Here is a 26,927-nt window from a genome sequence, read left to right as displayed (position 1 = left end):
GCAAAAAGGCCTCGGCCTTAAGAAATGACTGACAACAATAAATGGGAAAGAAACCCTATGACTGCAGGCAGCTTTCCAAGTTGCCCAGCACTGAACTACCTGTTTTTTCTTTCTTTCATGGGATGTGCCCATCCCCAATTGCCCTTGAGAAGGTGGTGGTGAGCTGCCTTCTTGAACCGCTGCAGTCAACTTTTGTGTAGCGGTTTTGTACAATTGAATGCCTTGCTCGGCAATTTCAGAGGGCAGTTAAGAGCCAACCACATTGTTGTGGGTCTGGAGTCACATGTAGACCAGACCAGGTAAGGATGGCAGATTTCCTTCCCTAAAGGACATTAGTGAACCTTTGGTTTTTTAACGACAATCGATGTCTGTTTCATGGTCACCACTACTTTCACTTCCAGCTTTCAACTCCAGATTTTCATTAATTTTATTTATTAACTAACTGAATTTAAATTCCACCAGGTGCCATTGTAGAATTTGAACCTATGTCACCATAGTATTAAGCTGGGTCTCTGGATTACTAGTCCAATGACATTACCACTACACCACTGTCTCCCCTGATGGTGCTGCAGTTGGTGGCTGCAAAGAGGATTGCACTTTGAGCTTTTCTAAAGCACCAATCTCATAAATACGCATTGCAACATGCCTGGAAGGAGTTGGAAGCACACTTGAGGCTACATTTGACTTAGTATAGTGACTACCTTGCCAACTTCACGGTACATGCTGGCACCAAGAAATGACTTTCTGCTGACCCAGATACTGTGAAGGAGCTTCCCTAGATCTATTGCCGGGTAGCTGCAACAATGCTCGAAAATATCGTTGGTGGGGAGTTGGGGAAGAAGTGAATCAGGCTTCGTTGGCTGATGATCACCCCAACAAGCCTTCTTTCATGCAGTACCATGTAAAGCAGGTATGCTGGGATTGGGATGCTTCTGAAGAGCCGTCCAGGGTAATCGTTCTGCATCCGTGCCATTGGGCCTACTATCGCAATGTACATCACAGCCGCAGTTTCCACATGAAGCAGTCATGTTCATTGGTCTGCAGATGAAGGTAGGTGACCTGCCTGGCAGACCTCTTCTCATTTCGGAAACCCATCAGTGCCAGGAATGTTGTTGGGGGAGGGCAAAGAAATACAAACCAATGAAGTCTTCTGGCTGAAAGGCTCATGAAAACCTATGCGCCAGCAGGATAAAAATAAGACAAATGATCACAAATGACTCTTGAATGAGTCTTTCTGACCTTCAAACTTACTTCTGGCCACTGCGTCGCACCTAACCACTCTGCCCACTGATTTATATCAGCATCTTTTCAGAATGACATGAACCCAGCATAAAAGTCAGACAGAAATAGAGGATGTGCTATACCATCACACCTGTATAATTTACATATTAGTATGTTTCAGGGAGGAACTTTCTTCACCCCTTCCTCCGAAATGAATATCATGTGCGTAAGGGGCAGTGACACAGTTTTACGGGCCCCTCCTCAGTTTCCAAATCTGTTAAGCACCATATAGTAGTAGCTGTGGCTCAGTTGGTAACAGAGTCAGAAGATCAAAGCCACATATAACATTCTGTATTTTTGCAACAGTGGTAAACTGTCATTCCTCATCCTCCTTGAGCAGTCTGCAGCCTTCAACACGGTTGATCACCAACGCCGCTTTTCCTGCTCTCGCACTGTTACCTTTTAAGTCCCCCAAGGATCTATCCTTGGCTCCCTCCTATTTCTCATCTACATGCTGCTCCTTGGTGATAACTTCCAAAAACATATCGGCAAAGTTCCACAGGCATGCTGACAACACTTAGCTCTACCTCACCATTATCTGACTTGTCACACTGCTCGTCTGACATCCAGTACTGGATGAGCAGAAATTTTTTGCCACTAAATATCAAAGCCAGTGTCGTCAATCCCCACCACAAACTCTGTTCCCTAGCCACTGACTCCTTGGTAAACATGAGCTCTTCCAAAACTCGGCCATCCATGTCCTAACTCACAAGTTCTATTCACCCGTCACCCGTGTTTGGAGACCTACACTGGCTCCCAGTCTGGCAATGCCTCAATTTAAAAATTCTCATCCTTGTTTTCAAATGGCCTCGCCCCTCCCCATCTCTGTAACCTCCTCCAGACCCACAAGCCTTCGAGATCTGTTCCCCTGTTTAATCACTCTAGCATTGGCTGCTCTGCTTTCAGCTGCCTAGACTCGAAGCTCTGGAATACCATCTCTAAATCGCCTTAGCTCTTTCTCTGCCTTTGAGATGCTTCTTATAACCCATCTCTTTTACCAGGCATTTGGCTATCTGTCCAGATATATCATGTGACTCGGTATCAAGTTTTGTTTGACAGTGCTTGTGAAGTGCTTTGGGATGTTTCACTTCATCAGGGGCACTATATAAATGCAAGTAGTTGTTGGCGTTGGGTTTGAGTGCCAACCCAGAAACTTGAGCACAGATCCAGACTGGAGTATTGAGGGAGTGCTGCATTGGCGGAGGGGCTGTCAGTCAGATGAGACGTAAAACCGGGTTTCTGTCTGCCCTCTCAGGTGGATGTAGAAGATCCCACTGCAGTATTCGGTGAAGAGCGGTTGAGGTCTCCAAAGTGTCCTGGCCAATAGTGTTTATTCCTCAACTAATACTACTGGTCATTGCTGTTTATTGAACTTTGGTCTGCATAAATTGCCTGCTGTTTTCTCTAAGTCTGTGACTACACTTTTAAAAAAGTACTTCATTGGCTGTGAAGGACTTTGGGGAATCCAGAGGTCGTGAAAAGTGCCATATAAATGCAAATCTTTCTTTTTTTCTTTTAACAGTTGCTGCATTCAAGAGCTAATGACAGGAAAAATGGCCCCATGACATCAAAGATGAGCATCAAACCTTGATCAGAAAGTCCCTTTTCTGGCAAATTCAATGGTCCTGAACCATATGGAGTTTTGCTCCAAGGTTGGTGCTAAGGTGGTGCAATCTGATTTTTTTTTTTAGAACAACCAACACCAGAAATGAACTGAGTAACAATTACAAACTTGGATCCAAGAAAAGACTGAAAGACCAACTTGCCAACCAATCTAGAGTCAGTTACTTACCAATTGCCTGGAGTTACTGCTTCACAAACCACTGACCACCTCCAGGCGCTTACCCATTGTCTCTCGAGACAAGGAGGCCAAAGAAGAAAAAAAAGAAAAAACTGAGTAAAAGAACACTGTCCATATTGGAACACCAACATGTTGTTCCCTTCATATCTGATTCTTCCCTACATGCCCTTTATATCACTGGCCCTGCTCCTTTGAGGTCTGCTGCAGCTCTTCCCTACTTCCTTTATGCCTTCTTCAAATGCCAAGTTAAGTCCCTAGGATATGCCCATTTAGGTTAAAAACAAAATCTAAAACCTACATTAAAATTCTTAGACAGGCCATGCGCTTCATTGAAAGCTCCAATTCAAACACGTCCTATGGGAATTCCATTGTAAGAATGTTGGCACCAGTTACATCGCCCTGCAACACCATTTAGGTGGCGCTCTAATAGGATAGCTTATATTAATGTGATCACTGAGGAATGACAGCTCTGCACACCACATTATCTTTTACGTGAAAAGTAAAAGGATATAGACAGAGAGGAAAGCAGAAGAGGTTAAATGAGAAAAAAAAGAGAGATTTTGAGAGAGAGGAGCATATTGTCCAAATACGTGAGAGTATTGGGCTCAGACCCGTAACGTCACAGGTTGGGTGAACTCTGCTTTGTCTCTCACTCTGCAAAGGTCCAATATAAGCCACACTGGGCACAGCTCATAGTATGCATAGCTGGGAAAAAGGAAAAATTAAGGGAATTTCCGCTATTAAGCAGTCTCTTGCATTTGATAGGATGCATTCACACTATAACTTCAGGATTAGTGCAAAACAGTTTTCAGACTGACACTGCAGTGTTTAGGGTAAAAGTGCACAGTGGCGCAGTGCTTAGCACCACAGCCTCACAGCTCCAGCGACCCGGGTTCAATTCTGGGTACTGCCTGTGTGGAGTTTGCAAGTTCTCCCTGTGTCTGCGTGGGTTTCCTCCGGGTGCTCCGGTTTCCTCCCACATGCCAAAGACTTGCAGGTTGATAGGTAAATTGGCCATTATAAATTGCCCCTAGTATAGGTAGGTGATAGGGAAATATAGGGACAGATGGGGATGTGGTAGGAATATGGAATTAGTGTAGGATTAGTATAAATGGGTGTTTGATGGTCGGCACAGACTCGGTGGGCCGAAGGGCCTGTTTCAGTGCTGTATCTCTAAAAAAAATAAATAAATAAGAATCTGACTTCAGCACCCAATCTAGCATCGGAGTGAAGCAAGGCTCCCTGGAGAAACAGAATCCTTCCACTTCACTTTGCATTCAGCTTGGGCCATGATTCCCAATTTACCATCCACAAACTTACCGTCAGCATGAGGCCACACAGCTTTGTATAGATGCTATCACCGTCAGAGGATGATCAATAAATAGCTGAGGTTATCTGGAACCAGGCCAGTTGGTTACTTGTTTTCACAAGACCCAGACCCACGCACATTGTTCCAATCAAGAATACCTTTCAATGATTTTAACAGTTCAGATCTGGCTCGAGATATAATAGACTCTTTCTAGTTCAGTTCAAACACAATCACAATGTCCAAACACCGTCTGGTATGCTGATCACCAAGAGACTTTAGAAATAAAAAGCTATTGAATTGGACTGTGAAATATGTACATTCCAAATAACTCAAGGCATTTTGTATATCAAATGCACAGACACAATTACCAGAACCATAAAGCTTAGGACAAGTATGCTGCATTTTGATCTTTCAAAGACAAATTTAATTGCATTATTGTTAGAATGGTTCAAAGGCCTCATACAAAACAAAACAAAAATATTCCATCTAATGTCACAGGACAGAACAATTACAGAAAAGCTGAACATTTTCCTGGTAGGACTATAGGCTTGACAGGTTGTTAAGACATTCACAACCCTGCTGAACATATCCCCACTGATTAAATTAGGGTGCTTGCTGCTGCTGTTACCATGGTGACAATGGCCTTTTGTTTCCTCTTTCCCATATTGTCCCGATGCTTAACCGAGCTTCTTGACTGTTCCTGAAAGATGTTCCGTTGTTGAAATTGATGAGGGCTTTTTGATGTGATGGCAGGTTGCTTTAACCTCCTTTGCCCAGCAGACTCTAAAGTGAGGAAGGAAAACAAGATATAAAAACAAAAGAATACAGTATCAATGCTTTAGTTGTAGTTTTGAACCAAATATTTTGTTTTCCAGGAATGTACTCTTTTGCAGCCTATTGCACTCACTCTGTTTCCATTAAGATAACAGATTTTAATCAATGTAATACATTCATCTTTTATAGTTCTCATTAAGCTGACTAGCAATGCATACTGCACGCCAGGTCCTTTTACAGGAGAATAACACACTTCCTTTTGTGCTCTAGAATGGGAAGGACCATAAGACATAAATGGAATTTAGTGCAAAGTAAATTTAAAATAAATTTGTGTGGCATGAGGGCAGTCTTAAAGGGGTGACCTGCATTGGACCACTTGGCCTTTGCTTATCCCCACCATATTCACGTGCTTGTTGCATGATCTCAGCAGTTTGGGGGGTCTGGCAGGGAAAGAGAAAAGTGAGAGCTACCCCTAGACCTCTCTGGTATATGATGTTGTTGCTAGTTACAGAGCATTATTAGCCACAGTTTGCCTGCCCATTCGCCTGGATTTTAAAGGCCTGTAGACTGCAGGAGAAAGAATAGATTGTAATTGGTCTGCAGAAGCTGCAGGTTAGCTGGGCTGAATAGTTTTTCTCATTTCATGCTTTCTTCTGTTCTTATACTTTATGTAGGGAATGGTGTATTATGCAAGAAAACGTTAAAAAAAAGAGGAAGAAATAAAAAACAAGGGCAAGTCATTTGTCATCATTCAGAAACCAACTTACATCCTGCTTCCAGGACTTTGTAATGGCACTCAGGCAGAAAATCACACTACACACATCAATAGAAGGAATTAGTAGCGGGCGTCATGCAGTGCCAAATCATTTGCCTTAAAAATAACAGGAATCAAACAAAATGATGTGGAATATTAAATTTAGGTTTGGGAGCCCTACTTTAGAAAAGATATTCTGGCTTTGGAGAAAGCCTGGTGATGATTCACTGGAATGATACCAATGACGTAGGGATAATGAGTCTCGGTAAATTTGAGTAATATTCCCTTGAAATGATGAAATTAAGGGATGATCTGACTGAGATATTTGAAATGCAGGGAATTGAAAGGGTAATTAAGGAACGACTCTCCTCTCTCGTAAAGGAATTGTGAACAAGCGATTAATGTGGCTAAAAGCAATTTTAGGAAATACTTCTTCACACGCTTGCCTGGATGAGTGCAGTTTCAACAACACTCAAGAAGCTTGACACTATCCAGGACAAAGCAACCTACTTCATTGACACCTCATTCAAAACTTTAACATTCACTCCTAGCAAACAGTGGCAACAGTGTGTACCATTTACAAGATGAACTGCAGGAACTCGCCAAAGCTTCTTTGACATCACCTTCCAAACCTGCGACTTCTACCATCTAGAAGGACAAGGGCACCAGGCGCATAGAAACACCTCCACCTGCAAGTCCCCTTCCATGTCGCACACCGTCCTGACTTGGAAATATATTGCCACTCCTTTGCGGTTACCAGTCAAAATCCCGGAACTCCCTAACAGCACTGTGGATGTACCCACACCACAAGGACTACAACGGTTCAAGGTGTCAGCTCACCACCGCCTTCTCAAGGGCAATTAAGGATGGGTAATAAATAGGTAATAAATAATGCCCACATCCAATGAACGAATAAAAAACACAAAAGGCCACACAAACATGGAACACACTGCCCAGAACAGCACAAATGTCAACTTAGGTACTTAAATGATAGCTGAGTACTTAGGAAGTAAAGAAAGAACACAAGAAATAGGAGTAGACCATATGGCCGCTTTGAGCCAGCTCCGCTATTCAATATGATCATGGTTGATCTTAAACTTCAACTCCACTTTCCTGCTCACTCGCTATATCCCTTAATTCTCAGAGTGCAAAAATCTGTCTATCCCAGCATTAAATGTATCCAACGATGGAAGAACTTTCACTTATACAGTGCCTTTCTCTTACTCATGACTTCCCAAAATGCTTCAAGCCAATTAGTTACTTTTGAAGTGGTCACTGCTGTAATGCAAGCAACTGAGACAGCCAGTAAAGGTCCCACAAACAGGAAGTAAATGACTGAATGAATGGTTATTTTCAGTTTGAGGGAGAAGTTTTGAACAAGACACCAAGAGATTTTCTTCTCTAACTTGAATAGTGCCAAAGGAAATTGACATACAACTGAGCAGGCAGATGAGACCTCGGCCTAACATCTTAGCTGAAAGTAAAGGTAGTAAGAGATACAGTGAAGAGAAGAAAAAGAGGATTGATACAAGATGGGAGAGCTGCCATGGGAACAAAATTATAGAGCAGGCCTGCTCCCATGTAAGAATCATTGTTTCAATAATGATTTGCTAATTCTGTTTACTCTCATAGTAGAGTTGCATCCCAATAATCAATGTCAACAAACAATGAGTGCTTGCTCTGATGTACTGGTGCATTTAACCCAACTTGTATGCAGTAGGATATTCAATAGACCAACTTGTTTTGAATAACCTCTTAGTTTACGGCCAGGACTGAGATACACATTGGAACACAGCTGTAATACAATAATCACACTGATTTTCCGATCAGCGGTGAACGAACGGCACTAGCCATTCATTACACTTTCACACAGACTTTGTGGGCTTTTGCATTGGAACTTGCCATTATTTGTGTGCCGAAACAGCACAGTGCCCTCTACAGGGGAGCCTGAACCTGTACCAACAGGCAAGCAGTGGTGCATCTTCTTAACCAGATTGAAGAATCTTTCCTGAGACGCACAGAGTCTGAATCAGGAAGTGCAAGTTTAAATTGTTAATTCAATGTCAAGTTATACACAGAATGTGAAATAAAAAGAGGGGAAAAGATGGCAAGAGAGATAAAAGAGAAAGAAAGGGAAAGTAAAAACATTTTTGTAACTCTCCAACAATAATTAAAATCTGAAGGAATGAAACTTCACATTAATGAAAGTTAATTTTCAGTGCCAGAGAGATTGTTTGGCAGTAATTAAGATTTATTACACTATTAAAAATTCACTTACACTTGAATAGACAAGCCCTAACATTTTATTAGCACGTTCAAACTCATGAGGGGTATGGACAGAGTAGTTATAGAGAAACTGTTCCCATTGGCGGAAAGGTTGAGAACCAGAGGACACTGAATTAAGGTGATGTACAAAAAAACACAGCTAAAAATTCGTGCAGTAATTGAAATATCTTTCTCCTGCAAGCATTCACAAAAAACACTGCTCTACTAAGATATTTATTAAATATACTGGCACCAGAACTGGGAGAAAGGAGCTGTACCAGGAGAAAGGAACAGCAGGATATGCTGCTCAGGTTAGATGAAGTAAGGTAGGAGGAGGCTCATGTGGAATACAATCACCAGCACAAACCAGTTGGGCTAAATGGCCTGTTTCTGAGCAGTAAATTCTATATAACAACACTTCCTTGACTCATCCCTCATCAGGAAGGCACTAATTCTTGGGTAATGGGTACAGCTCCATTAGCAAAGATTCTGGTGCTCAGTGCAAGTGGCCATTCTTCATGGGTGAACTTCTACAGTGAGCATCGGCGAGCAATTTTTCACCATGGAAAGCAGTACAACCGCGCCAGATCTTACCTGCGAATTTATCTGTGCATTCAGGGTGAGCTTTCTTTGGGATCTTGGGCTCCCATAAAAAGTAAGAAAAACAGAATGTTCCGATGGTGAAGTGATAAAGCTAAAAGCTCTCCAGTTTTAAAGATGAATGATTATAAAAGGGCTGAGAACTGAAGCTCAGTTCACTAAAGTCCATAAATGCCAACCCTCCCACATCCGGTCCAACTCCTCCATACCTGTGTACAGCTTTGTGACTGATGTTACTGTGCTCACCTGTTTTGCATAGTTAATGCAGTGAACGTACTGCTTGGCCAACGCAGAGCAGCTGAGAGTCTGGTCCGGATTCCTCTGATAGCAGCGGAGGATATCCTCCTGGAGTTCAGCACAGATGGGTCGTGACTCGTACCTTCTGGGGGAAAGAAACAAGAGCAAGAAAGATTAGAGTGAACATTCAGTTAAGATGAATGCTCTAAGATATTTATTAAATATACTGGCACCAGAACTGGGAAAAGGAGCTGTACCAGGGGAAAGGAACAGCATAGAAAAGCATAGAACTTATTGCACACGTGGTGCAATGTTAGATCATGCAGAGGTTTCATATGAGCTAACACCTTTTATGTAAAGGCATGACATTCCCTAAACAGAGACTGGTACCAATGCAGTATGTACACACCTCATCTCAGTCGGGCATTCAGTAAAGAACTAGTGCCATTTGCAAATTCACTCCCCTGAGATCATGTGCTGCTGAGACCACACTGACCTGAAGTGTTGCGATGAGTCAGCTCATAAGGGCAAAATATTAAAACTAATCATGTACCGATTCTCTTATCGTCCCAGACTCATCAAGTAACTACCACTTTATAAAATTTGTACTGAAAGTCCCAGGTTTGATCACTAGTCTGTTCTAAGCTAGTTAATCACAGCTGTGGTGAAGTAGGGGCGATACAATTAGCTTAAGGCAGGACGAGTAAGGGAGGGGAGAGCAGGAAGGGGAAAAATCAATCATTGCTCATGCTCTTGATTCCAACAAGTAACGCCTGCACACGCACATATTTGTTTAGCATTTAACGTAGTCCAATATCTTAGTGATTATAGATCAGTAATCTCACTGAGGAATACAATGGTTAGTGAGAAAATGTTGAAGCTTCACTTGCATTGCTATGATTTCATCAGTACACCCTTCCCATGGATATCAATTAATCTGTACAAAAAATTGTCTGAACCTATTGAACAAATTATCACTTTGTGACCACTCTCAGGTATCGTTTACTTTAGTATAAACAACCTACTACTTATAGTTGGTATCTGCAGATCACAACTGGGTGTTATACCAAGCAAAGCTAATTATATCAGTCCAATGCCAATTGCCTGCTGTGCAGCCCCAGGGAAAAAAAGAGAAAGGTTGGAAATTTTAATCCAGGCAGGGAACATAGCTCTCCCACACTTCATACTTCCCTAGTTATTGCCATTAAGCTGCAATTTCAGCACAAATGTGAACTTACAGCTTCAGTATAAACGGGGTATTAGGCACAAGACGCCTGAATTCCCACTGCGATGCTTAATGATAAATAGTTCCATCTGTTTGTCCACACATGGAAACCAGTTCAATCCAGCAATCAGAACAAATGTCCAGAAACACCAGAAATGGAGTCAGTTCAACCCCAGGTGAATGTGAACTACACGCATGCATGAGTCACTTATAGTTATCAGCTGTTTTCCAATATTCAGAATTAACAAAGCAACAAGCAAATGGACCCAGTCAATCCTTACTCATGTTAATAACTGATGCTGAGACACAGCATTTCACAGGCACTTTGCAAAACTATATTTCAGTAAGTTCATCTTAAAAAGCCATAAAGGACTGTGATAATCAGTATCGTTAAAGTGTTACATCATAATCCTTTTTTCCAGCTGTTGACAGTTGCTGGAAGCTCACTTGAAATCGAGTTGATTGGGAATGGAGAAAGGTTAAGATTATTTTATGCTACGGACATAGAATGCCCTATCAAAAGCAGTAGTGGAAGCAAAATCCATAATGCATTATAAAAGGGAAGCAGATACATATTTGGAGATGGAGGGGTGAGAATTGATTCTGAGCTACCTTACAACCTGGGCAATGGCTGGTCTTACATTGCAGGTCCTGCATGCTCTGAAACATGCCCATAAAAGGGATGCAAGGCAAGGAAATTGAAAACAAGTGAGATGACAAGAACAAAAATGAATGAGAAATGTGGGCCCCTTGCTCAGCGGGATGGCCAGGAACAAGCCTGAGCAACTTGAATATTTAGATATTGACCATCTGAAAGCTTTATGGTTGATAGTGTGAACAGTGTTAGCTACATTGGAAGGAAACAAAGAAAAAAGTTTTGGTTTGAGAGATTAGCAAGATAAAGAGGCTGATGATGATGATGACAACAACACTGACAGTATTTAGGTTGGATTGAATTTCAATTCCCTTTTAGCACTTAAGTGAAAGCACATACCTTTTCCCTCCCTGTTACTTTCTCCACTATGCCAAGTGCAGCCAAAGGTACAGCAAAGAATCTGTTGCAATTTCTTTCCTTATTCCACACTGCCCCATATCCCCCTCTGCCCCCAACACTTGTAGGAAATGTCAACTTCCCACTCATTATTTCCAATACAGCATGGCTGAGCCAGGCAGTGAAGTGGTTGAAGAAAGGCATAAACCAGTGTTTCTTCCACCCCCACATCATACCCCCTCCATCAATACTCCAATGCACTGCACCACCACTCTGGTCGGCTTAATACTTGAGCTCTTTTTTCGAAATTCAGTCTAGGATTCCCCACTTCTGTAGAGTTCTGTAACTCTTTCTTGCCAGTATAACTGAACCGATGTTTTTTGTGCTGCTTGTCTATTTATATTCTTTACCAGAAAAAGGGATTTGATGTGAAGATAAATGTGTTAGGAGTTACAAACAACTACAATAAAATGTCAAATCTTAAGAACAAAAAAAATTCGTGAGGCTTAAGTATTAGGCCAGATATAGGACAGTACACGATTAAATGTTACATTCTCTAGATGAAGAGAATAGAGCGAAACTCCCCTAAAACAAAAACAGAAAGAATTCCGCTATTACCGTTAACAATTTGTTAACAAAATCAAGATGATTCACAGCTTTCAAACGTGTGATTTCTAAGAGTGTAATCTTATTAGCAGTTTCATTAATTCAGGAGAATGACTAGCATTCTTCCATCTTTCACAAAAAGGGAAATTTCACTCGCTGTTTTTAAGTGTTTAAGATATTGCCATAGGGTAAGTAACTTGATATTGCTCAGATCTTGACAATCTGCCTTCAGGGCTTCTTATGCAAAATTGCAGCATTTGCAACAAGTGTAAAAATGTGCAAGCTTTGTCATGCCTTGCCCCAGATATTGATTTTATTTCACTTCTAATCAATTTGCACATTTTTGGTTCTGACATCCCCATCCTGACTGATTTGGACAGTAATGAGTACCCGGATTTGTGAGATTCTACTTCCAAGGATATGTTGAGCAACACTGACAATGCCACATTTACTGCCTATCCTTGGTTGCCCTGAGAAGGTAAGTGGGGTCTTCACCTTGACTGCCGCAGTCCTTGTGCTCCGACAATGACATTTGTTATGCAAGGAATTCCAGGGTAGCACCTTGGTGGAGATGAAGCAATGGCAACATACATCCAAGTCAGAATGATGTATGAAGTGAGGAAGACTTTTTAAAAATATTCTTTCAAGGGTGTGAGCATTATCGCTAAGGCCAGCATTTGTTGTCTATCCCTAATTGCCCTTGTAATGGGAGCACCATCACATCCTTCTCATTACTGTTCTTTGTCCTTCTCTGTGTTGATAGCTACAGGGGAGGGGTAGCTCAGTGAGTCGTTGCACCTCATCCTGCAGATTGTACATCTTGCAGCCATGGCATGCTGCTGGTGGAGGGATTGGATATTCAGTCAGTGGCATAGAGGCTAATCAAGCAACTGCTTTGTCTTGGATGGTGTTCAGCTTGTTTAGTGTTATTTTGACTGCACTCATCCAGGCAAGAAGTGAGGTTTCCAATCACACTCCTGACTCGAGCACTGACCAGGGATTGTGAATGGGATCGGTTAGGCTTAGCTACTCTTTGGATAACTTGCTGAGGCTACTGGGGGGTGGCGTCTTTATTTTATCAAGAATCTTGGGTGAAAGGACATGCTGCATTGTGCAGGACACCAAAGTCGTATGGATTTCAGGCAAATCAAGAAGTGGTCGTTAGGTGACATCAAGTTTGGCTTTGAATAAAGCATATAGACAGTAGGAGCAAGGAAAGGTTTAATTACTGATTTGTGTTTAAATATCAAGTGCTGATAATACAATCAGAGAACTGACTGGGAGAAGAGACCGAGTCAGGAGGTGCTGAATTAAAAGCTGAAACTCCAGTGGTGGGTTGGGAGTCAGCAGTGATGTTGTTCAGCTCACACAATGCTTTGTATTTTCCTACTTTTTTAGTGTTCTATGATTGTTATATAACTCATTGTAAAAGTTTGATTTTTTTTTTACACAGAGGCATGAATGAGCAGCAGCAGTTGGTTAGTAGCTAATTACCAATGTCAGTTAATTTCTTTCAAACAAACTACATACAGGAGGTTTATGCTAAATGGCCCCAGGACAGGTTTTTAAAAATGTATTTAAGCTTGTAGTATGACTGCCACCACACTACCCCCCAATTCACAGTCAACATTGTTTTACAGCTGCACTCTATGAAGAGAGAAAACATCAACAGCTTGTGTTCACTGAATACTCCCAAATAAATTAAATATTCCTAGAAAATTAAAAGCTTATTGTAACTGGACTTTAATCAGAACTCAGTTCTCTGAAAAGAGGCTTCCAGAAAATAGGAGTCACTTCATGTGTCACGCGTTCTCTTTGGACATGATTTAACCACTTATGCCAAGAGTCCATTACCACTTTCCACTTTCAAACTTCAACCAATCAGTGGTAAAACAGTCATAAAATTGCTCATTCCACACATACTTCCAGCAAACTCTTCCATTATTCAGAAGAACTGCACCAGGAGTGCAAGGAGGTATTGATCCCATCCACTTGTCATCCAAGTCATAATGCACAGGTTTACTTGCAGGAAAATGGTATTTCTGGGAAGATGACTGTTTCAATTAACATGTTCTTATGCTTGGTTTTCTTTTGTAAACAGAATTGCTGCATTCCTTTTTCAATGCAAAGCAACCTCAAATATTTTTGTTTGTATGAATCATTAGATGGTACAGAGAAGATCAGTTCTGATTGAATTGGCACTCGTGATACAGCATACACTGTACACCATTTGAAAGGCATTAACCTTTACTTCAGCATCAACAGAAGTCATAAAGGAAAAGAACCAGAATACAAAACAGCAATGTGGGACCCAGGATCATTTCAGATACTGCAATACACACTGACAGGCAGCCTTTAAAGTTCTGGGACTCAAGGTTAAGTTACTTTTATTTATTTGAGGTGCAGATAAATTCACAACAAATTAAATTTTTAACAAAAGAAATGAGAATGTAGATGATGTAGCTTGGATTAACCTGTCAATCACTGAGATTAATCCTTCCATTTCAAACAAATCAAATAACACTTCAAATGCTGAATGGATATGGAAGGACATAATTGATGGTTTAGGAGCAAGTAACAAGGCTGTAATTTAATTGGAAGAATTCACATGATGTCAAAAGTGGCAAGAATATGGCAGCATCATCTGAATCCAGAGATTGAATTACAGCCCTTATGCTCACTCAGGACCATATGTGATTGCAAGAAAAAAAAAGTAGATTTCCATCTCAGGTCTCCTAAGCTGGTAAGGAGAAGAAGAAAAAAAGAATTAGTCACTCTTGAACAATATCCCATAACGCTCACTAGGAAGTGAGCGCGTGACTGTTGGGTGAGGACAGGAGCAGGTTCGGCTCTGATGCCTTTCGTGGTTGAATAGTTGCTTACACTTAGCTTTGAGGCTAACATATGAATGATGCTCATTTGCATGAGAAACTGGAGGGGAAGAAATTGAAACAGAATAATATACTATGAATAAGTTTAAAAGACAGTTCAAATGCTTTCATGTCTAGGCTACAGGAGATTAATATCTAAGATTACAAGTGATTGTATTATCTGTATTATCACTACTAAAGAACAATGGTTACATGATTCACAGCAGAATTTAATTCTCAAAAGAACTTTTTAGTCTCAAAACAAAATTACAGGGAAATAATGCATCTCATACAGGATTTGCAATGATCACTAGCTCTGGACATGTTTGAGAGCATAGGTATACAAAAAATAGAAAATCACAGCTATCACAGTAGTATTAACTGAAAATATGTATAGAATGGCATTGCTTTTAAGTCTCATTCCCAGTCTACCCTGGTTCTGCTTTTTATTTTAGTTCCTGTATCTCTCGCACTGGCTTGTCTGTATAGAAGTCTTGCATTTACTGCGTGTGCTTCATACTCCGCACATCAGACTTAAATCACTGATGCAAAACAATTTTCTAGAAAAGTGAAAATATAGCCTAAAATTTGCAAGTTATTTACGAACCTGTAATTGACATGTCGAACGCACAAGTTAGCTGCAATTACTTGGATTGCCACAGACAGAACTTAGCCTTAAAGGGTAGGCTAGGTTAGTGAACTGTGATCAAAACCCAAGGCTACCTGTGAGCAACCTTTTAGTGCACCCCAATTCTGAAACGGTAGTCTTTTGACCTGCTCCCAAACTCTAGAAACAGGCAGAACAGCAGCTTATTTACTTTGCAAAAGTACCCAGTACTCTCTCAGTTACTCTGGAGAGATCAAAAAGCTCAGCTCGTTATTAGATGGGTTCATTGTGAGAGTAATAGAATTGAAAAAGCAGGAAAGTTATGTTAAGCAAACTTTTGGACAAAAGTGCTGAATTCCAGAGGTAAAATGAGGGTGATTGCCCTTGACATCACGGCAGCATTTGATCAAGTGTGACATTAAGGAGCCCGAGCAAAACTAAAGTCAATGGAAATCAGGGAGAAGACTCGCCACTGGCTGCAGTCATGCCTAGCACAAAAGAAGATGGTTGTGGTTGTTGGAGGCCAATCACCTCAGTCCTCGGACATCACTGCAGGAGTTCCTCAGGGTAGTGTCCTAGGCCCAACCATCTTCAGCTGCATCATTAATGACCTTCCATCAATCATAAGGTCAGAAGTGGGGATGTTCGCTGATGATTGGTACTGATCTCTGCACAACATTCAGACTTGGGCTGACTAAAATTTGCACCACACAAGTATCATCTCCAACAAGAGAAAAAGACTCTAACCATCTCCCCTTGAGGCTCAATGGCATTACCTTTGCTGAATCCCCCACCATCAACATCCTGGGGGTTACCAATGACCAGAAACTTAACTGGACCAGCCATATAAATACTGTGGCTACAAGAGCAGGTCAGAGGCTGGGAATTCTGCAGCAGGTAACTCACCTCCTTATTCCCCAAAGACTGCCCACCATCTAAAAGGCTAAAGTCAGGAGTGTGATGGAATACTCCCCAGTTGTCTGGATGAGTGCAGTACCAACAACACTCAAGAAGCTTGACACCATCCAGGACAAAGCAGCCCGCTTGATTGGCACCCCATCCATCACCTTAATCACTCCCTCCACCACCGGCGCATAGTGGCAGCAGTGTGTACCACCTACAAGATGCCCGAGCCACCTTCGACAGCACCTTCCAAACCCTCGACCTCTACCACCTAGGTGGTCAAGTGCAGCAAGTGCATGAGAACACCACACCCTGCAAGTTCCCCTCGAAGCCACACACCATCCTGACTTGGAATGATATCGCCGTTCCTTCACTGTCGCTGGATCAAAAATCTGGAATTCGCTTTCTAACAGCACTGTGGGTGTACCTACACTACATGGACTGCAATGGTTCAAGAAGGTGGCTCACCTTTTCAAGGGCAATCAGGCATGGGCAACAAATGCCGGCCTTGCCAGTGATGCTCATATTCCATGGGTGAATAAAAAAAAAACTTGTAGAGAACCTTGGTTACACCAAACTGGGAGTAGTGTGTACAGTTCTGATCTCCATACTATAAAAAGGACATTGAGGCACTAAAGGTGGTACAAGAAAGATTTTCAAGGATGATCCCAGAACTAAGAGGTTATAACTATCAGGAAAGACTGAACAGGCTAGAACTCTTTTCTCTAGAAAAAAGACAGAGGAGTGACCTAATTTAGGTCTTCAAAATAATGACACAGTTTGGTAAGGTAGTTGTAGAGAAGATGCTTCCACTTGTGGGGAAGCCTAAAACTAGTTGTCATAAATACAAGATAGTAATAAATCCAATAAAGAATTCAGGAGAAACTTGTTAGCCAAAGTGTGGTTAGAATGTGGAACTCGCAATCACATGGAGTGGTTGAGGCGAATAGCCTAGGTGCCTTTGAGGGGGTCTAGATAAACAGGTGAGGGAGGACGGAATAGAGATTGATGTTGATAGGATTAGATGAAATGGGGGCGCGTATGGAGCATAAACACTGAAATGGACCAGTTGGGCCAAATGGCTTGTTTCCATGCTTTAAATGCTATGTAATAAAATGCAGGTGACAGATGCTTGTGGAACTACAACTCAGCATGAGTCAGCCCCGGAAAGAGAGGAGGAAAGAAAATTGTGGGGAGGGGTGCTGGGGAAATAGAAAATAAATTATTTGTGAAACCGTCAGAATACAAGCAGGTATTTTGAGAAGCTATGTCCTCTCAGATGCACAGACTAAGTAAGAAGGCAGTAACCCCTGTCTACAGCTAAATACTAGACAGCTTTTCCCTGTGCTCTTGAGGTCCAGAAGCCACTGAGAACCCAACATTAAAAAAAATGCCATTTTCTAATAACGTTTCTCATGAGTTAACATAAATCACTTACAGCAGCAGTTCAGGAAAGAAAACAGGAAATCTAATCTGCGTGACTCTGGTATTAGTATTTATAATGTTAAATAAATTAAATCATACAGGACGAAAATGGATTGCTTACAAAAAGCCCCCGAAAACCATTTGTCCTGCTAGTTTCTTAATAAGATTAGTGGGATTTACAGAACAGCACTAAGTGTTGCATTTAAGATGTAATGCTGTCTGTAGTTATTAATACGGTGATGCACAATTTCACTGTAGATACTGGCTGCATGAAACTGTGTCTGCACCACTGACACTTGCTTAGCAGAAAGAAAATGTTGAAAAAAAAATTACAGCTTTTTCAATGGCCTGTGGATAAAAGCACTGCCTGGTGTATTTAGCCATATGGACCAGGAAAATCACAGGTTGATCATGGATACATGCCAAGTTTGGTGATCTCAGCTGGGCGGTAGAGTGGCCCCTGAGTTTGGGAGGGTAAAGAACAGTCAAGCCTGGGTTCATGCTTCTCACTACCAACCTCAGCTGCTAGAACGCGCTTGTGTGTAGATGTTGAACAGGCTGGGAATGGCCTCGGCTCTGATACTCTCACAAGATCATACAGACTACGGGCATTCAGTATCAAAGTGCGCACATAAGAATACTTGCTCGGGCGATGTACAAGCATCAGTGGAATTTTATAACACATACAAGATAGTGGGTGTAATAGCCTGAGGCTCTGTGCCATTGACAGGATCTTTCAAGCAGTGCATAAATTATGGGTGAACAACAGTGGATACACTACCCATTACTTTCTGATCATTGATGTTGAATAAATTGCAGGCAAAGCACGTGTGATTTGCCAGTTAAGCTGTCCGCTGCTTGCATGGGGCCTTGGAATATTCTGTCCAGCATCTTCAGGAAAGGGAAGTAGGACAGAGAATAAAATGGAGGTAGGAAGGAAAGAAGGTTCACTGATTTGGCGTGGAGCATTATTTATTTTTGAAAAGTGTGACAGTATAATCTGTAATGATTTAAATATTAAAGCAAATAATTAGACAAGCTAAGCAGCTAATCTATGTATAATCTTCTGCACTTGTACAGATTTACAGAACAGCACTTGCAGACTCCAATAAAATAAAAGTGGCATCATACCTAAAGCTTCTAAGGCCATAGGTTCTGAAATAAGCTTACTGAAAACAGTGGCTAGATCAGAAATGGGTCAAGCAGGAACAGAGTAGGCAACAGGAAACAGACAGGTAATCAATTGGATTGTACACACAAGTCATTTTCAGGACATCAGACAGATGCATAAGATATACTGGTAAAAAAAAACTTTCTGCAGATTTTAGCACTGAAAGGAACCAAAGTAAATACATTTTGAAATTGGCTAAAGGACAACGTAATGCCTCAGTGTACTGGACTAAATATTTAAATGGACCGAGCTGAAGGCCAAGACTTTGTGGTTCATTTTGGAGCACTGAAAGAGAAAGCCGAACATCTGTAAATCCAGGCTCTTGCATCATTTCACGATCAGGCCGAGGGGAGTCTCAGAAACTTCAGCATAAGTATGTTGATGAGGTAATTCGATGTACATGTCAACAGCTAAGGATTTTAGGGATATGGTAAGAAGACTGGCAAATTGGTCTTCGTACTTATTGGTCTTAGATTGGTTCTGATGAAGGGTCACTCACCTGAAACGTTAACTCTGCTTCTCTTTCCAGATGCTGCCAGTATTTCCAGCATTTCTTGCCTTTATTTCAGATTTCCAGCATCTGCAGTATTTTATTTTTATTATGGTAGATTGATCTTAGTACTTTCTGTTTTCAATCGAACACTTGCTGATTTTGAGGCTTGTCTTCTAGAATCACCATACATATGCATACCAGACAGATTAACAATTACCCCACCAGCAGAATCTGCTTTTTGGATTTAAAGTAGTCTTGTGTGAAAATACCAAACTCTGTCTAAGTTTTGATCAAGTGGTGCAGAAGGTTGAAGCCCCAACTTACACTCCCAGATATAGCTATGATTCTCTACACACAATTTCTTGTGTTGTTGCAGGTTAGCAGAGCCACGGGCATGCGTTTTCCTGCAGGAATGGAGGTGGGTAGGAAATGGGAAGGCTAAACCATACGGTACATCAGCCCAGGACTTCCACACTACCAATTATGAGCACAGTACTGAAGGACCTGGTGTTATACTCCAGAAAGCCAGTTGGTGAAAGAACTAACTGAAGCCAATCTTTACACACTTACCCAGTTACAGATTACAAGCAAGCATCTCCTAACCCAACAACCACAGTTGCAGTTTGTGTGCAGCACAAGTAAATCCCCAGTTAATGCCCACCACCTGCCGACAATTAAACATAGTTCATGTACAATTAACACCTGGGAGCAAGCAGCAGGACTTCACTTCATCCAAATAAGGAAACATTTAGCAGACAGAATAAAAAAAGAGGGAAGTTTATTCTTTTAAAATAAGTAAGGATAACTGAATGGAATCAGGACACCTTAGCAGACTTGTACAGGAATTAAATTATAGTGGCAAATAGAATCATATGTCTTTTTTATGAATGGGAGGGGTACAAGCTGCCCTAAAATCAGATGCATCTGAACCCTTTGCTCAATATACACACATCACAGCAGTGATGGTTGAAATTTTACATATGTGAGTTCACAAGATACCATGCACCACCCCCCAAAAAGCAGAAATGATTAATGAGTGTTATTTTCATGGATGGCTAAAATTTCAGTTAGTGAAATGATATTCCATCTAAAACAGCAGAGTCCTTTAAAAATGTACCGTGCACCAATGGGCATCAAGCAGCAACTGTCAAGCATGATTTTTATTTTTATTTTTTTTGATTTAGAGATACAGCACTGAAACAGGCCCTTCGGCCCACCGGGTCTGTGCCGACCATTAACCACCCATTTATACTAATCCTACACTAATCCCATATTCCTACCACATCCTCACCTGTCCCTATATTCCCCTACCACCTACCTACATTAAGGGCAATTTATAATGGCCAATTTACCTATCAACTGCAAGTCTTTTGGCTGTGGGAGGAAACCGGAGCACCCGGAGGAAACCCACGCAGACACAGGGAGAACTTGCAAACTCCACACAGGCAGTACCCAGAATTGAACCCAGGTCGCTGGAGCTGTGAGGCTGCGGTGCTAACCACTGCGCCGCCCATTCTCAATGGTTAGCTATCACTTTGGGCTGTGAAAACATCAGTATCACTAAGTTAAGATATCGCACCATTTCAACAATCCTAAAGTAGTAGGAGGGACTAAGACCTATTCAATATTCAAACATCAGCCAGTTCAACATACTTATTAATTTGCATGCTCACAGCTTGTCTCACTTGCTCTCAATTTAAAATCACTTCATCTACAGTTTAATAGGACTTCAGAATTCTCTGTATCTGACCGAGGAGCGCAGTATGAATGTGAGACAAACATTATTAGTATTAGTGGCAACCATCTGACCAATTGCATTCAATGAAAAATCACTGGAGAGGCTCATTGTCTTAAGTATTTTCTTGCCATCTCTGAAGGCACAGCAAATCGATGGGGAGCCCAGGAGGAAGATTATTAAGAACATGATTATAGTTATTGCTTGATACTCTTATGGCTGTGTTGTGTAATGTCTGCAGTAGACAGCAACAGGGTTATGATAACTCTGCCATGGAGCAGTCATTTCATAAATCAATGCTAAAACCAATACACAAGCATGCTAATACAGCCAGTGACAGTAAAAAGTTAACACTGAACCTTGGTTGTATCAATCTTCATAAACATGTCCATGAAATCACAACTAGCTCAACATTACAGCATGTCAGCCCCTAATGCACACGAAAGGACAGACCCTGGTGGCTTGATGAGGCTTTTTGAATGGTCTGTTGGAATGGATGGCATTAGAATCAGCAGAGGGAGGAGGGAATAGCTGCAAACAGGACTGTGTGCGCTAACATTCTCTGTGATGCGGGTGAGGCCGAAAAGAAAGTCAAATGAGAGCTCTAATGAATTTAAATCCAAGTTGTCTAATGCTGCTGCAGCAGCTGTGTACGCACAATGGTGTGTAATGAGGTTCTGATGATGTACTGGCATCCTGCTTTGATCGCTTCATCATCCGCAGTAGTCTGCTGGGAAAACCTGGGGCTGGTGGAATGACCTTGTCCCAAAGGATTTGCTAATGTTTCGACACCAACTATTAAGATACTTAGTGTTTGGCTCCCCTGTTTTACGATGCATCGCACAGTGAGGTCAAGTCTGTTATCATGATAAAGGCCCTTTTCTTTTGTTATGTCCATTTACCATGTCTCGAAAGTCCCCGGGGGGAATCAGAGAGCTGATTTATGCAGGTTTTTTTTTTATTATTTGTCACAAAGCTGGTTTGCAAATGTATTGAATCTGATGTTGCCCTGACAAGTTCATTGGTTATCGCCAGAAAGAAACACTCTACACTTAGCTGGATACGTGAAAAACAGTAATGCTATTTACTTCAAATTTGCACAGAATGGCATCTTGTTCAGGCTGTGTTTCTAGCTCTCAAAGGATTACATTGCTATGTAAAAACTATTAGGGGATAACTTCACCTTATTAAGATTGAGAAAATGAAAGATGACTTTAATTTGCTTGTATCTTTGTTCAATAAAATAAAGCTACCCCTGTCAGGAATTGCAGGCAGGAATCTCACAAAATCACAGAGAGAGAATTGAGCCAGGCTTCTAGCCCCGACGAAGAAAGGAAATGTACTTCACATACACCCCCTCAAAGGAGGAATGAGCGATGGCTGTTTCATGCCCCTGAAACTCACAAGTTTTCAATTTTAGAACAAACAGGTAAGTGTGTTAAGTGAATTTCACAGTTGCAGTCCAATTTAGAGGTTTAAATGACAGCACGTGAACTGGTTTGCCTGCATCCTGACCTTCTAAAAGTTAGCTCACAATATCATCAGCAAATATTCTCACTCATGTTACTTTGTTTGCTTCAGCAAATCTTCCAGACAGTTCTGGCACCTGTAAGCAGTAGTCCGAATAATAAGCCACTCGGGTTGCCAGGACAGGAGAAATTTGCGTCTCTTTATTGACACCCCCAGCATCAAGCCTGTGTTGCACCTACCACCACATGCTGTGCTAATTTCAAAAACAAACAAAAAGAAACAAAGGTTAGATCAGCCATGATCTCAGTGAATGGCAGAGCAGGCTCGAGGGACTTACTCCTGTTAAGTAAGACGATTTTACGGTTTTACACAGTGTGAATTTGCTCTGAAAACATCAAAGCCTGCCAGTTCTTCTAAGAACTCCTTTATTCAAGGAAACAACTGCTGTTTTTAGAGCAAATTCACACGGTGTAAAACCATGAAATCATCTTACTCAACATTACCGCTCTCACCTTGAAAACCTTCAAACAATTTTGGACTTCCTCCTGTTTCTGATGTTCTTATTAAACTTGGAATGGTTCAGGTTTATCAACTGAACCATTCATTACTTTCTGTTTATAATCTACTCAAAATCTTATGCCTACGTACTTTACACAGCACCACTCAATTTATCAGATTTTTTGCTTCCACTTTTTCCTATTATAAATTCCTCTGTAAACTTGTCACGTTATAATTATACCCCTCCCATTAGCGATAGTGGGGTAGAGCCTGCATCCTAAATACTTAGTTTAAATATTCCCCAGCACCTCTGCTAGCCATGATTCACCTATCAGACCTTCAATCTATTCAAAATGTACATCAATTAAGGTATTTTTGAATTAATTACTGCAATCATTGACTTAAAAGATGAAGAAAATATGGTGCTCACAGCTCCTTGAAAAGCCATCAAGGAATGCTCTTGCTATAATGGTTCTAACAACCTGTTTGATGCTGTTAGGGTAAGAAAGTATCCACTAATTGAAACCTCAAGTTTGATTAATCTTACTGCCAAAGAGTGTTTAGAATATGGAACTGGCTACCAGGAGTGGTTGAGGTGAATGGCAGAGATGCATTTAAAGGGGTGCTAGATAGACACAAGGGAGAAAGGCATAGAAGGATTTGGAGATGGGGTTAGAAGTAGTAGGATGAGAGGAGGCTCATGTGTGGCATCAGCACGGATCAGTTGGGCCGAATGGCTCATTTCTGTTCTGTAAATCCTATGCAATATTGAGAGGTTTGGATACGTTCTGATGAAAACTCCACGTGTTGCTAACTTTTGTTTCTCTCGCTGCAGCTGATCTGCAGGTGAAACACTTTCTGGTTTTATTTTTATACCTCAGTGACGATTTTCAAAATGAACCAGCATTTAATGAGAAAGTAATTACATTATCCATTTTACTTCAGTTAGTTAAGAGAACAGTATTTACAGATAAATTACATCCACAATTTTATCTTGGGGTGGAACTGCAGCTGTGGGCTCCAGGCCAACTTGTCAGGAACACAGTGGATAGCCCCAATCAATATTTTACCACACTGTGCCTGCCATACAGACAGGGTTAGAACTGAAGATTGGAATTCGAAAATACAAGAATATATATATTTCCCTCCAAGATTTCAGGGCACCATGCACTGATATTGTAGATTTTTCTCCAAGTCCTGTGTTACAAATGTACACAGTTCTATGGATAACATTGTAAAGCTGAACCTTTTGGAAAGCTTCATGAAAACATTGTATTCAAACAAGTTGATATTAAAAACCCAAAAAGATTACGATGCTTTCCGGTTCAGTCTGTCTCCTTTTTCTTAGGCAGTCTCCTGGGATTGAGGATGACTTGCTTCCATTCTGGTTTGATGGGTTCTGAGATGACTGATAAGGCCAACAGGCAATCTGCAGACACTGCTACATGAGGGGCAGGTGGTGTTTGAAGGGTCAGGTAATTGAGTAGTTTGGAGGTTTATATGTTCCCTCTGACACCTTGACTTTGCCTCTGCATGTACCTGACGAAGTACCTCGACACAAATGATGCCTTACTGAATGAGCTTTCTTCATCTAGGACGATCATGAGCCAGGGGCTCCTACAAGTCGACGGGGATGTTTGATTTCTGTACTCTGTTAGTAGCTATGGCCCAATGATTGGCTTCAGTGTTCCTGGATTATATTTTTAAAAGTCACACAAACTCCCCACTCATGATAATTATTCAATGATTCCTACTGAAAACTGTGGGCACGTGGACAGGACCAGATGCAGCTGCGAAATTGTGTATTCTGCCCCACACAAGGGAAACAGCTTGTCAACCACTTCAAATATGGAGGGTAATATTTTTATTTTTGGAATTTAGAACGTCCATAAATACAAACTTGTTAACATTTTGGATTAAATTGGATTAAATAACTACTAAGACGCGGTGTTGGAAGAGTTCATACCCAGCAACAAGTCTGAGTAAAAGATTTTAAAAAATTCTCAGACTAAATTACTTCATCATTTGAACATAACATGCATCCCTCATAAATCATGTTAGTTTCCTGATGGAAGCTATGATTAAACCAAGCTTGGTGCAACATCTAATTTGACGGGTGGTGGGAACTTTAAAAAAGGCATCAATAGCTTAATTGCATTAAACATGTTCTTTCTGAAATGCAATCACAGGATGTTGCTAAGGTTTAGAGTGTTACAAAACCTCTAAACCTGCCTTCCTTTCTAGTAGCAGCCATTTCGCCAATTACACAAGAAAAAGAGGTCAAGAACCTTGAATCTAATCAGTCACTAAAAGCTGAAACTGGCACCCAGAGCTGCTTTTCTTCTGAAGTATCACGTTTTATCAAGCATTCTGTGTAAATTTTTTAATCTATTTAGGAAATGTGACTATTTTAATCTAACTACAGGGAATCTAACCTGAGCATTGCTACCCTAGCCCATCAAAATAATACCTTAATAATGTTTATGCTCAGAGAGAAAAGCAGAAGCTGTTAGTTTCGCATGTATTGGCTGAAACCAATTAACTCTTTAAAGAATGGAAAATGCATAGACTATACATTGGAGCATTCACATAGAGTGGAATGCCTCATTCATCTCTCCCTCCACTGAACTGCCAATCTCAGGAGGTGCTAATCAGAAGTCTTGGTATAGGGAGGTTTGCAACACTGCCTTCTGGTGCTTGCTAACAATGCCACTGCCAAAAGCCTGAAAGCAGATGGCCTTCCTTGCCCCATGGATGCAAGAGGTGATGCACAAACTGCAAAGAGGGCCCATCGAAGAGAAAAACAAAAGCAAGAAGCAGACATAGTACCAGTAAAAGAAATTAGACTTGTCTTTTTTTTTAAAAAAAGCTAACAAATTGTTTGAAAAACCTAATTATAGACTGATAACATTATAGAATGTGTGTATCGTAGTCATTCTTCTCAAGTTGGGACTCACTCAATAGGCCAGCTGGTTAAAGGAATGATGAGAGATGAGGAGAAATTTTTTTTGATGGTTGTGCAACTTTGGAACTCTCTGTCCCAAAAAGGTGATGGAGGCGTGGACATTGAATATTTTTAAGGTGGAGGTAGTTAGATTCTTGTTAGGCAAGGGATATCGGGGTAGATGTGGAATTCGAAACACAAACAGATCAGCCTTGATCTTACTGAATGGTGGAGCAGGCTAGAGGGGCTGAATGGCCTACTTCTGCTCCTAGTTCGTACGTATGTTTGTATGAACTAAGCCATGTAGATCATGGTCCTGAAATTTGACGCCAAGTTTGCTGATCTCTACAAGCATTGTGGCAGAATGGTACAACTGGATAGGATTTCTGTTTCTGATCGCGGGATGCAGTAATGTTGGTTAGGATGGGAAGAGGCTCAACTACAGTGTTCCCATGGTTGAACAGCCCATTGACATTCAGTGTCTAAACTCGCACATGAAGAATAGCAACTTACTCGGGATGCTGCAGGGCTGTCAGTGTCTGTAGAACTACACCCAAGGAGGGAGTCAATGCCTTCAGGAGATGAATTGAGCAAAATGCCCCTACCTCATAATATAGTCATCAGAAGATTTTTTTAAAAACCCCTCGACTTAAATGTGCAAATAAGCTTTCAGGCTACCACGGCACAGAATTCAATAATTTACTCAATCACTTAACACCTTGTAATTTACTACAGTATCACTTCATGAATTACATGATTAAGCAAATTAAAATGTACAAATTTGGATGAATACAAAAATAAAATTACATAGAAAAAGTCAGTAAAGTATGCACGGATACCAGGGAGTGCTTTCAAGGCTGTAATGTAACATCGTGGGGCAGACATACATTATGAGGAGATCTCACTCAGTTTGTGATGTAATTCATTACCTCACAATGAGTCCCAGATATCCATTATTCTTTATCTAC

General features: G+C 41.1%; 1 protein-coding gene across 1 annotated transcript in view; it reads right to left on the bottom strand.

The window, feature by feature from the left end:
• Positions 1 to 4,792: 4,792 nt before the first annotated feature.
• chchd3a (coiled-coil-helix-coiled-coil-helix domain containing 3a) overlaps positions 4,793 to 26,927 on the bottom strand; it is a 353,726-nt gene continuing 331,591 nt past the window's right edge. The window contains exons 7-8 of the mRNA XM_068059780.1: positions 9,031 to 9,166; positions 4,793 to 5,174 (exon numbers count right to left, since the gene is read on the bottom strand). Coding sequence (XP_067915881.1) covers positions 5,151 to 5,174; positions 9,031 to 9,166 — 160 coding nt within the window. The 3' untranslated portion in view covers positions 4,793 to 5,150. The remainder of the gene's footprint in view (positions 5,175 to 9,030; positions 9,167 to 26,927) is intronic.

This window comes from Heterodontus francisci, chromosome 27, assembly GCF_036365525.1.
Source record: "Heterodontus francisci isolate sHetFra1 chromosome 27, sHetFra1.hap1, whole genome shotgun sequence".
Lineage (NCBI taxonomy): Eukaryota > Metazoa > Chordata > Chondrichthyes > Heterodontiformes > Heterodontidae > Heterodontus > Heterodontus francisci.
Note: the sequence above shows the minus strand (reverse complement) of the source record. Positions and strands in the feature narration are given on the sequence as shown.